This window comes from Anas platyrhynchos, chromosome 19, assembly GCF_047663525.1.
Source record: "Anas platyrhynchos isolate ZD024472 breed Pekin duck chromosome 19, IASCAAS_PekinDuck_T2T, whole genome shotgun sequence".
NCBI classification, from domain to species: domain Eukaryota; kingdom Metazoa; phylum Chordata; class Aves; order Anseriformes; family Anatidae; genus Anas; species Anas platyrhynchos.
Window position 1 is genome coordinate 12974859 of NC_092605.1, and position 14196 is coordinate 12989054.

At 37.3% G+C, this 14196-nt stretch overlaps 1 protein-coding gene across 1 annotated transcript in view; it reads right to left on the reverse strand.

The window, feature by feature from the left end:
• The window catches only part of GLP2R (glucagon like peptide 2 receptor), a 41664-nt gene that overhangs the window by 15357 nt on the left and 12111 nt on the right, over positions 1–14196 (reverse strand). Inside the window, exons 6-10 of the mRNA XM_038165381.2 lie at positions 12579–12685; positions 12155–12311; positions 10226–10385; positions 4299–4359; positions 1042–1111 (exon numbers count right to left, since the gene is read on the reverse strand). Of these exons, the coding sequence (XP_038021309.1) occupies positions 1042–1111; positions 4299–4359; positions 10226–10385; positions 12155–12311; positions 12579–12685 (555 nt within the window). The remainder of the gene's footprint in view (positions 1–1041; positions 1112–4298; positions 4360–10225; positions 10386–12154; positions 12312–12578; positions 12686–14196) is intronic.

A 14196-nucleotide genomic window follows, 5' to 3' on the forward strand; every position in this document is an offset into this window, starting at 1 on the left:
CCCTTTCTTTTCTGGCTCTTCTCTCCACTGTCTTTTTGAGACAGACAGGCAGACAGAGATAAAGAGCTCCATTGCCCTTCAAGTTATTTACTTTTCGTTGACTGCTTATTAAATGTGTTTCTCTGCTTCACAACTATGTCCACTTTCTCTCTCCTATGGCTTTCTCCAACTCGGCAGCAGCAAAACAGTCCATTGTTTCTTTGCAAAAGTAATAATTTCTACAGCTTTTCTCCATTGTAACAGAAAACAATGTTCTTTCCACATGCATCAGTGCCTCAGTATTGCACTTTGAGCAATCCTTGCATAAGTAAAGAACATCTCTTCTGTACATTTGCTATCTCAGAAAGATTAACAATATGCTAAACTAATCACCTATTCCTCTAATCCTTTTATGCCTTGCTGGCTTTGTAAAAATATAAGATAATTATGGATAGACACCATAGCCCTGCCTATCAAAAATGTGTGCTCACAATTATGTCCTCATGAATTGTTCTGTTCATGCTTTTTTCATCTCTTCATTATCACCCAATTTCAGGTTTAGTGTTCTGTGCAATTTTATTATTATTTTAAACTGTACCTTAGTCTTATCAAGCCATGCTCCAGTTTATTCCATTCTTCTGATGCCTGATAAGAGCTTTCTCTCCATGACCATTTTTATTTTCTGTTGCTAGTTCTCTCTGTCCTTGTTATCACATGAACTTACTCTGTAGATTCTCACCACATTGTAGGACTCTCCAAAGTCAGCTGCTCACTGCATGAAGTTAGGCTAAAATTATGAGCAGCAAAAGGCTTTGTGTTTGTGCAGAACTGTGCAGAATTCACTGCATAGATACACAGCAGTGTTTTGAGAGACTATTACTGAAATTCTTGTTGCTTACAGATAGACAAAGTGAAGCTATGTCTAGCCCCACAAAGTAAGAGATCTCATCTACAGTCTTTTCTATCTCATGTCCTCCAGTCCAAGGATTGGATTACACTGGGAGAAAACATCACAAAAACCGTATTTGTGTATGATATTGGAAAAGATAAAATAATTCTTACTGTAATGGAAAACAACATAGGTCCTCGGATGATCCACCAGATTCCCATGTGCTCATTTGTTCCCCAGCACCTGCAGAATAATTTGAACGATAATTACATTATTTTCATAGAAATAAATTAGAAAGCTGAAATAACGTATGTATATATTTCAAAGGGAATTTGACAAATTTTATTTTTTTTAGGTGACATTCAGGAGAAATTGAATTAAAATAGGCAAAGTCTCACCAACAACTGCTATGTTTTCTGAAAATCTTTCCATTAGGATCTTGAGAGAAGTTTCCATAGGTTGTGTACTTGGCAAACTCTTGTCCCTCTCTAATATGCCCTTGTAAGACTTCACTGGGAGTACTGCTTCCAGGTCTGGGGACCCCAGCACAAGAAAGATGTGAGTCTGATAGAGAAGAGCCATGAAGATGATCTGAGGGCTGGAGTACCTATTCTATGAAGAAAGGCTGAAAGAGCTCGGGTAGTTGAGCCTGGAGAAGAGAAGGCTCCATGGTGACCATATTGAAGCTTTTCAATACTTAAAGGGGTCTTATAAAAAAGATGTAGGGTGGGTTTTTTTGTTTGGTTGGTTTTTGTCTTTACATGGGCAGGTACTGATAGGACAAGGGAGAACAGATTAAACTGAAAGTGGGGAGATTTAAAGTAGATGTTAGGAGGAAATTCTTTACTATGAGAGTGGTGAGACACTGGAACAAGTTGCCCAGAGAAGTTGTGGATGTCCCATTCTTGGAGGTGTTTGAGACTAGTTTGGATGAGGCCCTGGGCAACCTGATGTTGTGGGTGGCATCCCTGACCACGGCAGGGGGTTGGAACTAGATGGTCATTAAGATCCCTTCCAACCCAGGGTATTCTATGATTCTTTGGATCCCCACAACAACTTTATGTGGCACTGAACCTTTGTAGTGGGATAAATCTTACTGAAATTTAGTCATCTAAATCCATAAACTGGAAAAGGATAAGCTGCAAACTGTGACTGTTTTTTGACTAACTAAAAAGTATGCATCCTGTCTCTGTGAATGAAATGAAATGGAATGGTTCAGCTGGAAAGGATCTAGAAAGACCATTAAGACCAACTGCCTGCCTAACTGAAAGATAAATTATATTAATTACAGTATCACAGAATCACAGAATTTCTAGGTTGGAAGAGACCTCAAGATCATTAAGTCCAACCTCTAACCTAACACTAACAGTCCCCACTAAACCATATCCCTAAGCTCTACATCTAAACATCTTTTAAAGACTTCCAGGGATAAGGTAATTTTCCAAATGACTCTTGAACACTGACAGGCATGGGGCATCAACTATCTCACTAGGAAATCAGTGTTTGGCCACCCTCAGAGTAAAGAATTTTTCCTTTATATCTGGTGTGAACTTTAGTGACCAGCGGTAGAACCCAAGGGGATGGTGTCAAGCTGCCACAGGGGAGGGTCAGGCTGGACATCAGGAAGAGGTTCTTCACTGTGAGGGTGGTTGCACGCTGGAACAGGCTCCCATGAACTTTCCCTGGCACTACTTTGTACAATTCCCACACATCATGTCATCAGTTGCCAGGTAGGAGAGACCAGCACCTCCATCCCTGCTTCTTCTCCTCTGGTAGCTGTGGAGAGCAAAGTGGTCACCTCTTGGCTTTCTCTTTTCCAGATTAGATAACACAGGTGCCCTCAGCTTTTCCTCATATGACATGCCTTCCAGTCCAGCTTTGTTGCTCTATTCTGGACACTTTCAAAGACCTTAATATTCTTTTAATATTTTGGAGGCCAGAACAACATGGAATATTCAAGTTGAGTCCACACAAATTCTAAATATAGCTGGAGAATCACCTCTTTTACTGGCTGGCCATGCTGTATTTAATGCACCCCAAAATGCAGTTTGCCCTCTTGGCTGCCAGGGCACACTACTACTGGCTCATGTGGAACCTCCTGTTGACCAAAACCCCCCAGATCCCTTCCTGCTGGGCCATTCTAGAGCCACTCATCTCCCAGTCTGTTTCTGTGTCTGGCCTTACACTGTCCCACGTACAGAACACTACACTTTTTTTATTGAGTTTCAAGCCTTTCCTAATCACCCACTGCTCCAATCTAACTAGACCCCTCTTCATGCTCTTGTCCCTCCTGGGAGTTTTTGAGTTTTTGATGATATTGAACCTCCCAGTTCAATACTGCTGAGGATGCATTACAATCCTGCATCCATATTACTGGTAAAAATGATGAACAGAACTGACCCTGAAACTGGGTCATTCACTAACTTTCTGTCAGCAGGAAAATGTCTTCTTTTCTCCTGATTCAACCTTCTAATTTTTCATATGAAAATGTTCTTTCTTGCTAATTAGCTTGTAACCCTGTGGGACTATGGTCTATGTAACATGTAACGCTATGAGAGGGCAAATTTGATTCAGCTCCTGATTGTTGCTTAATAACTATACTGATATTTCAAACAAAACTCTCTAGGATCCACAAATAAAATAGGGAAATGAAACAAAGAAAATCATATATGAAAGACAAAGTCTATGTGACGCCATTAACAGCAATGCTGAAAACCATAAGACTGGAAAACTGATGCCTACTGGTGCAGGTTACTCTTACTATTTAATTCACTGAATATTCACAGAATCACAGAATTTCTAGGTTGGAAGAGACCTCAAGATCATCGAGTCCAACCTCTGACCTAACTCTAACAGTCCCCACTAAACCATATCCCTAAGCTCTATATTGAATACATTCATCTAATAACAGCTTTTTGTGAATATCATTTTTGTCATTTTCTGTTATGACTGTTTTTTTTTTTTTCTTCCAAAATGATAGCAGTGAATGTTAATTAAACTCAAACCACAGATGGTCTCCAATGAAAGCACTGGTCTTCATTTCTTGCTAACAAGATACTCTCAGTGAAGATGTTTGTGTTGAAATTTTGCTTCATGTAATTTCCATGTTCGTATTCATGAACAGTGAATAAAGTAGTTTGCATTTGAGACACAGTGAACGTTCATTTTCTTTCTCGATTTATGCATGTGAACCCATGAACTCCTACTAGTTTACTGTGAAAGGATTAAAATGAACCTAGAAAATCTAACAAGTATTAATATGTGTAGTATAATCTTAATATAACCCATATAATCCAGTTGTCAACACCAGTGTCAATTACGGTCAAAGGTTTCCAGAATAAATAAATAAATAAATAAATAAATAAATAAATAAATAAATAAAAGCAACTGAAAACCTGTATTCTAAGACATTTTTCCTTTAGTAACCTACCCCGTGTTCTCCAATTTTGATCTGCTTATTCCCCACGGGCCCACAAACAGAATAGGAACAACTGGAAAGAAAAGGAGTTGATTACAGCCAAGCTTACAGAATGATTCATATAAAATAAAGATACACTACAACTGTGTGTGGTGCAAAGACATGTGGTTTTCAGTACTCCATTTAGATGTTGTACAAAAATCAACCTGTTCTTGTATTTCCCCATTTGTAGCTTAAAGACAATAAGAAATTTCATTCTACAGTTGAATATCCTGTTTTCAGTATAGAAATTGTCACCACTGGAATATATATATACACACAAAGATACACGGCTACATACACTCCTGACTAGTCTTAATCTTCTAAGTCCCTGGCCATGAGATTTCAGAAGAATTGGCACTTGAGGCATCACAGACTACCTAAAGTACTGGTTATTAACATTTTCATTTGTTGAACCTTAAACAATTTTCAGTGGAGACATAGAATTCTATCTGGTTAGTTAACACAACTAACAAAAGCTTGTTTTTCTGACTTACCTTTCATGGACACCTTAAAGTTAATCTATGGTCCCTGTCCCCCTATTGTTGCCCCCCTCTTGGAGATCATAGACCATAGAGTGAAAAAAAATATTGAATTAAGTATTACTACACTGTTCCAGTGGCCTATAAATGTGCAAGTACAAACTTCAAGCACAAGACAATGTGAACTACAAAAGGCATCTATTCAGCTGGATTCTCAGCTCAACAACACAGGACTGATTATCTGGTGGAATGAAGAGGAGATATGAGTCAGAACAAGGACTATTCATGAGTCTGGGAATGCTAGCTAAGGCTGTGAGGAGAGCTGGAATGGAGGGAGCAGTGTGTAGAAAGGGTTGGATACAAAATACTCTCAGAGGTAATACTCTGTACTGGTGAGGCCATACTTGGAGTACTGTGTCCAGTGCTGAGCACCCCAGTGCAAGAGAGACACGAAAATAGTAGTAAGAGTGCTCTGAAGGGTCACAAAGATGCTGAAGGGACTGGAGGAAAGGCAGAAAGAGGTGGGATTGTTCAGTCTGGAGAAGAAAAGGCTTGGAGGGGAGGTCTTATAAGTCTGTAAGACCTGAAGGGAGAGTACAGAGAGGATGGGGACAGGCTATTTTCAATGGCGCCCAGTGACAGGACTAGAGCAATAGGCACAAACTGAAAATCTGGAGGCTCCATCTAAACATCAGGAACGCTTACTGACTTTGATGGTGACAAAGCAGTGGCATGGGTTGCCCAGAGAAGCTGAAGAGTGTCCCACCTTGGAGTTATTCAAAATCTGTCATGGGCATGCTCTTGGACAACAGGCTCTAGGTCTCCCTGCTTGAGCCAGGGAGGTTGGACCATATGACCTCCAGAGGACCCTTCTTGCCTCAGCCAGTCCATGTTTTTGTGAAAATAGACCTCTGCATGGCTAATATGGGGAAGGAGATAGAAACCATCTCACTTGGATGTAAGTTTATTTTGTTGTAGAAGGTAGATCTGAGAGAACAATCAAGGCATGGACTACTTGGGAAGGGAGATGACATGTACAGGGGAATATGGAGTTTTCCAGTGGGGAAAGATGATACCAGGGAGGATGAGTGGACATTATCAAGTGCAGTTCCTGGGGATTAGCTGAGGAGGTGTGTGTAGCTGCAAGTGTAAGCATGCTGCTGGCTCAGCAGCAGCAGCAGTACCACAAATGTTTGTAAGAAGTGAAGGACCAGATCTCCTGTCTTAGGAGTAATTCTAATAAATATAAATAGGAAACAGCAAAATAGTGGAAAAAAGCCATTATGAAATCAGTGATGATGACATGGGAATGAGAACAATTGAGGGGAACTTACAAATAGATAATTCTTATACTCTTACATTGGTAATCAGATTTCTTAACAGACCTGTCCTATTGCAGTTGTTCAAGTAACAAAACCTGCCAGTGAGCTGGTGATCAGTGCAATGGCATTCAGAGAGGTGGAAAGAAAGAGGCAGCAATGAGAGAACACTAATCAGCATGAAAGACAGTGGTCTTGGTGTGCCAGAACCATAAACTTTAAAAGCTATCATAGCACAGGGATCTTTAAAGAGGAATGTAAGACAGAACAGAGAAATCAAGTAATTAATGGTGAGAATGAACCTCAAAAGTATAAAGTACAGTAAAGGAGACAGCCCAGAAGTTATATACCAGTGGACATTGAAGAGTGGTGTTATCGTTTGACAGAAAATTTTTATAGATAAAGAAGGATGGGAACAAGCATGAAAAAGAAGGGAAGTAGTTAATTTCTGAAGAGGAATAAGTAAAAGAGGAAAAGGAAAGATGCCAAAAACTGGATAGCATGTTAAAAATTTCAACCCTGAAAAATAATCTTCATAGCAGCATTCTGGATGGATACAAGTAAGGCCAGAGAAAAGGGTTCTTTAGGAAATACAAGTTCTTATTTGACTATATCTAGAGTTACGCACATGAAAAGATTAAGAGAATATTCTACTTCTCTTAAGCATTAAAATTCACTTTTTAAAGGTACTTCTCTTTTCCTTTTAATTCTAGGAAGAGTCTAGATATTAGTTACCTAAGTTTAACTTCATAAAATAAAATGAATCTCACTCTGTATAAGGTAGACTAAATTTGAAGATTTAAATTCTACCTGATTTTAAGAACTCACAGGAACTCTTAAGTGAAACAGTACTTAGAGCATGGGCCTCAAAAAACAAAGCAAAAATCATACTGGGGGACCAGAGGAGCAACAGAGTTTGGGAGATGGTACAGGAATAGAAAAAAAAAATAAATAAAAAAATAGAATTCTGCTTTAATCATATAGAGCTGGGCTTCATGGTTAGATAATAAGGAAAGACTTGTTTATTTATTTTTAATATTAACTACTTGATTTCCCTGTAAAGGGAAACACAAGGAAATTGGTTGAGAGTATTTGGCACTCCTCATTGATTATGGAGAGAAGATGGCAGGAATCTTTTTTATCTGCTTTATTGTTATGATCATTTACCCTCAGAAACTAGACTTTTTCTGGAGCAAGACCAATTTTCTGAGACAATTCTAATCAGCACATTTCCATCCAAATACCAAAATGCAGGTCTTTAATATTCCTGTTTCTGTTTTCTATGTGCCCTATGAACTCTCGAAAAAGCATGCACAGAGATGTCTCTGTATGTACCTAGGTTTTATCACCAAATCTGAGCTGTAATATGTTGGAATATTTGTACATATCCATCTCAGATCAAATGTGTGAGTGAATTTGTTACAGAAGGATTGCTTATGTGAAATTTCACATCTGCCTTGGGACCTGGAAAAACTGCATTTGAGTATCTAGCATTTACTTTGAGGCACTGTGTTCCAAATGATTGATGAGTAAATAATCAGTACAGTAAATAATAATAATAATCTTCATCATAAGTATTAACTACCTATTTCCAACAAGTTTTTAATCGTGTTAATCTAATGAAGTTAAACACATTTATATTGAAGAGTATAATAATATTTCTCTTTCAGAGGTGGAAAAAGAAAAGGAAAAAAAAAAGTTTCTTCCAAGTATGTAATAAAACTTGCATTTCCCCATTGCACATTTTTCCTGAATTGAAAGCAGTGATTTTTGTTAAAGCTTCTTTCTGATCTGACATCAAAATGTCAGGATATGTTACACAGTGAGATAATTTTGAATTAAATTGAATAAAATAATTTTGAGTTAATCGAAACACTGCACCCACTTCTGTCTAATGCTTGTTCTGTACTCTCATCACTAACCACATTATTAGCTCATTGTTTTGTTGATTAGCAAAGAACGCTAATCAACAGGGTGTCAGAACTCCTCAGTTTCTCAGGAACCTAAGCCGGAATAACCTGTTTTTCTAGTTTATGGTTATAGTTTAGTGGTTTTTTTTTTTTTTTTTTTTTTTTTTTTTTTTTTTTGTGTGTGTGTGTGTGTTTTGGTTTTAAAACTGCAAACAAGAAGAAAAGAATATAGATATTCTCACTGTTAACAAAAGAAAAAAAAATGACACAACAAACAAGGTCAACAGTAAGTTTTGCATTCACATCATGGAACTAACTGATTTAATACTCCAGAATAAAATGTGTCATTGCCAAAATCACTAGGTCTGACTACAATTTTGGTGATTTCTGATAGCAATATATCACAATGCACATTATATTAATATTTTCAGAACAATGCATATGATACCATATCATGAGCATCCAAAACCTGTTTCAAATTTTTTAAGACACAGATATCATATACCTTTTAACCATGTCAGTGTTAGGAAGATTTAGGAAGTGTCAGTGTTAGGAAGAAAAGGAAGATTTTTCTGTAAAGGAGTTAAGGTTTCTGGGTTCTTTCATGCATCAATATTCTTTCTGACTAGACAGCGTTGCCCCAAATCAATTTACCACACTTACTTCAACAAGCTTTTAAATTACATTTTTGAATTATTATTTTTTTTTTTTAGATTTCCTGTGTGGTATATTTGATGCTGAAGCCCTGTTTCAGATCTTTCTCAAAGTGTTGGTATTTTCTACAGCAATTGTTCTCATTTAATAAATGCAGTTTATTTAATAAATACAGCTATAAAGGTATGAAGAATGACCTTACCTAAAATGCACTTAATTCTAATAATTTCTTCCAGTGGTCCATTTGGTTTAGATCCTATCCAATTAAAATCTCAGAGTTCTCGGTGAAAGAACTTTGTACAACTTTAAGACAGCTAGAACATGAACTATTGTCAAATTGACAAGGAATTTTTTACAGTCTTAGTAACAATCAACAAAAAAATATTTTAAACATGTAGATGTTTCTTCATTCCAACTGTAATCAGTGTAACTTTAGTCTTAGCTGACATTTGCTTCATTTATTTTTGAGTTTAAACATATCTTTAAAATTTTCCTCTTTATCCTGGGTTGATAATTTTAGCATGCAGAACAGCAGAGCAAATATGGAATAATTTATTTATAACTATGTAATCATCCACCATAGTCTAATCACTTTTTCTTTTTAACTTTTTTTTTTTTTTTTTTGTAATACATTTTTAGAAAATATAAGAGTATTGGTGAACAAGCTTGTAAAATTATACATTGATAAAATTTATATGGTCAGAAGCTATTCATATGGCATTTCATCCTATCATCCTCCTCAAGTCAGGCCACTGAATATGAATCAATAACTCTTGCACCAAACCCAAGTATTGTCTAAAAGTACATTTTTTATCTTCTTTTAAAGCCTTACAAGACTTGCAAGTTGTACAGGTAGATCTTAGATGACAATTGGGAATTAGGAAGCCTTGACTTTCCCCTTTGTCCATGCAAATAATTTTGTCCGTTATTATGTTCTCTGAGTGAGCAACAAATACAACTGTCAGATTACACACACCTCTCATACAAAAAGAAAAAGAGTACAATTTACACAAAATTGTTCAAATGTTTCTAACTAACTTTACATTGTCTTTATTCCATTAAAATATGCCTGAAATATAGGACCCATATCATATAGAGTTTCACACTGTCCTCTGATTTAAAGCATACTTCAGAAGTTGAAGAACTTGTTGAGATAACAAGGTAAATATATAAAAGCCAATTGCTTAATGTACAGACGTCTTCACCATGTAGGTGCTCTATTACAAAGGAAGAAAGTGAAGGTGCTGATAGTGCTTTAATATTCAGCAATGACAGAAAAAATGGTCAAATATAGTAAAAATTTATTCTCATTCTGTTTATTAAGCTATTTTATCTTATAAAACATTTAACCCGTTTTCTGTACCTGCAGATCAAACCTGCAGCTAGTGTATCAGTTCTAATATACTTTTATTAACAATTGCTGACTTCAAAACAACAAAAGTCATTTTTTTTTTCTCTCTTCATTACAAAATATCCACCAATGACTTACAAAAAATGCCACAGAATCAAGAACTTTGAAATTGTTAGGTACTTACCCCATCCTATCACAATATATGTCTGTAGCAGTCGCCTTTCGGAGAGTACAGCAGTAATCAATAATGTATGGAGATAAGTTCCTTCTACCAATAGCCAAAAATAATTTGCCCCAGCAAAGTAATGCATGAAAAACTGGGCAGTCCTGCAAATTATTAAAATCTGTAGGAATGAAAGACCAGTCATCATTGTAATGTATAAAAACTCTGACAAATCCTGTTTTATTTGTTAGTTTAGCAACCATTTTAAAACCAGCATGTGGTTTTGGTACATATGTAGTTCAGTCAGATATCTTTCAAGATACTGAGCTGCTGTTATTTTGGGAGATCTGGGCTTTCTGAGAGTAAAGAACCTGTAATACAGTTAGACTGTGTATGGCTCTTTGGAGGAAAAAGGAGCTGAAGGCAGAGCGGCTCCTGTTCATGCCAGGGGTTGACACTAAGAGCAAGGGGAAGAACTGAGGAGTATTCATTTCATGAATTATACTCTGTAGAAAAGTGTTGCTAGTACACAAGCAGGTCAGGAGAAAATGACACTACACTGGCTGTTGTGTTCAATACTTACTCTGATTAATTTCTGGTTACAATTTCAAATTCATTGTGATCTACAGCTTCCTTATGAGGGGAAGCAGAGGGGAGGTGTTGATCTCTTCTCTCTGGTGACCAGTGATCCCTCTGGTGACCTTGGGTCCTGAGACCCAAGGGAGCAGCATGGAGCTGTATCAGGGCAGGTTCAGGTTGGATATTAGGAAAAGGTTCTTCATTGAGAGGGTGGTCAGACACTGACACAGGCTCCCCAGGAAAGTGGTCATGGCACCAAACCTGCTGAAGTTCAAGAAGGATTTGGACAACACTCTTAGACATACGGTCTGATTTTTGAGTGGTCCTTTGTGGATCCAGGAGTTGGACTAGATGATCCTTGTGGGTCCTTTCCAGCTCAAGATACTGTATGATTATATGATTCATCCGAACATATTCCAAACTTATGTACCAATAACCAGAAAGTACTTACTGAATTAATCTGAGATTAATCAAGCTGCATTCAGTACTTTTAAGAGGAAATGAGGAGAAACAAGACTTGTAGTACTTCTGAAACTCTGTGTGTTACTTGAGAGAGGTTGGAAGGGAGTGTAACAGTTTGACGGTTTCTATATTGGATGGCCACAAAGTTTGAGAAGAGCTGATAATTGAGATAGGATATTGACAGTGTACGCTGTGGTATGTGCTCTTTGTCATGACCTGCATATCATACGTGTAAGTTTTACTGATGAGCTATTAAGTCAATTGTCCCCAAGCAGAAGTCCTGTGCTAGGAAGTGATAAACATCTTACAGGTAATTTAGCTTGCTAACTATATATGGGCAAACTATATAGATACATCATAAAAGTATAATATATCCACAGTGGTGGCAATGAAAGACATTGTTATTCCATTATGTATAGAAGTATAAGAAAATTAGAATATTTTCCTACTCCGGAAAGCCTTTAAAGTACATTTTCCTCTTACTTTCAATGCAAATACATAGTTTGATAACATTGCTCACAAGTAAGATTTGTGTGCATTGCATTGTGCTATGCATATCTAGAGCAAATAAATATAATGTGAAAGTGCAAAATAAATGTATAGATTTCCTCCTAAAACTACAGATGTAATAAAATTGTTTTGCTTATGTAGGTTTCTAAATATATATATTTATTCTTTTTTTAATTATTATTTTCTATACAAACCTTTATAATAAAATCAATATTTTATAATTTATCAAAACAGGTGTTTTTTTCAGATTACCCCAAGCTTTATCACTAAAGTTTTAGCATTTGAATATCAACTAACAAATACCTGAAATGTTGATGCCACATGGCAAACTTCTGAAACCATAACTGTTATGTCTACTGACAGCACACATTCACTATTAGCAATGAACTAAAAAGTTACCTCAGGACTGAGGTATAATATCCATCCAGTTTCATCATTTGGTCTTTTGGAGTAAATATTGTAAAGTACAGTGTCTTTTATAAGAACTGCTGTGGCACGCAAGATAAAAGACACAAATAAATTCATATGGATGTAGTTTCTTGTGCAGTGAAGTTTTCTGTAGGAAGAAAATATATCAGTCCTTTGGAATATATTTAATTAAAACAATAGCAACAACAACTAAATACTGTTATAGTCATATTGCTGCCATTAATGGATTTTAATTAGGAATTACCTTTGTAAGGCTTATTATTAGAAAAAACAAACAAACAAACAAAAACCCATAAATTTATATCAGAATTTAAATAATAAACTTAAATATATGAAAACAAGACTGTGCATACTGTGGTCTATAATTTAAAAATACATGCAAATTTGTACTAACCTGAGCAAAGAAAGTATAAGGAGAGCTAATACAAGTGAGATGAGAGAAAAATAATATCCTATAGTGTACAACAGCTGTAGTGTAGTAAGTAATTGATGTTCTTCTTCCTAGGAACAAAAAAGAAAGACAATATATCTATACAATACATGCAGGCAGGTAGGCAGGGCATGAACACAGCTTAGAAAACTTTGAGTCCAACTTTGTGTTGCAGCATAGCCAGGGAGGGTTTCTGCTGTCTGTTCCCTGCACATCCTCATGAAATCGTTCCAGGAAAGACACAAATGGAGAACAGCCTTAGTTTCTTTTCAAATTAGAATGAACTCAAGGTCTAATTTCCAGAATGATCTTGCACAAACACCATCATGAGTCTTAATTACAGCTAGTCATTGCCATGACTACTTGCAACAAAAGGATCCTACTGGTTTAATTGCAGAGTTAACTGACTCCACCTGTGCAATCAAATGCAATTATTATTTGTGTGGCCTGAGGACACAGCTACATAACAGTCCTGTGTTCACAGTTTTCAGAGTCAGCTGTGTCTGAGTCATTGAAATAGACTGACTTCTGCCATGAAGGTTTCTTTCACAACAAACAGAATGATTTAATTATTGTTTACTAGCATGTCTTTGAATGTCTTTGAGACATGGTGGGACAGATCCCAAGAATGGATGGAAAGATGGAAAGATACTGGCTCTTTAGGAAGGACAGACAGAAGAGGTGAGGAGGGGGCATTGCCCTCTATGTTAATGAGCTGCTGGAGTGTATATGGCTCTGCCTGTGGTTAGATGAGGAGCTGACAGAGCTGATGGGACAGCATTAAAGGGATAGTAGGGATAGGGAACATTATCAGGAGAGTGCTGCGTGCCACCTGACCAAGAAGACCAAGCAGATGAGGCCCCCTGTAGCCAGATAGAAGGAGCCTCGCATCCTCAAGTCCTTTTCCTCATGTAGGACTTCAAACACCACAGTATCTGTTGGAGGGACAGCACAGCAGGGCATATCCAGGAGGTTCCTGAAATGCATTGATGACAACTTCTTTCTTCAGATGATAGAGGATCCAATGAGGAGAGATGTTATGCTGGACATCATTCTCACCAACAAAGAGGGACTGGTGGGGAATTTGAAACTCAAGGGCAGCCTCAGCTGCAGAGATCATGAATTTGGGGAGTTTTTTATTCAGAAGACATCAAGGAAGGAGCACAGCAAACTTGGACTTTGAGAGCTGACTTTGGCCTGTTCAGGGATCTGCTTGGTATCATACCATGGGACAAAGCCCTGGAGGGAAGAGGGGCCCAAGAAAGCTGGTTAATATTCAAGGATTACCTCCTCCAAACTCAGGAGAGATGTATCCCAACAAAGAGGAAGTTGGGGAAAAACACCAAGAGGCCTATGTGGAGAAACAAGGAGCTCCTGACCAAATTCAAGCAGAAAGAGGATGCCTACAGAGGGTGGAAGCAAGGACAGATGCCCTGGAAGGGATACAGAGATATTGCCTGGGCAGTCAGGGATCAGGTTAGGAAAGCCAAAGCCCTTTTAGAATTAAATTTGGCCAGAGACATCAAGGGCAAGAAGAAAGGCTTCTATAAGTATGTCAGCGATAAAAGGAAGGCTAGAGAAA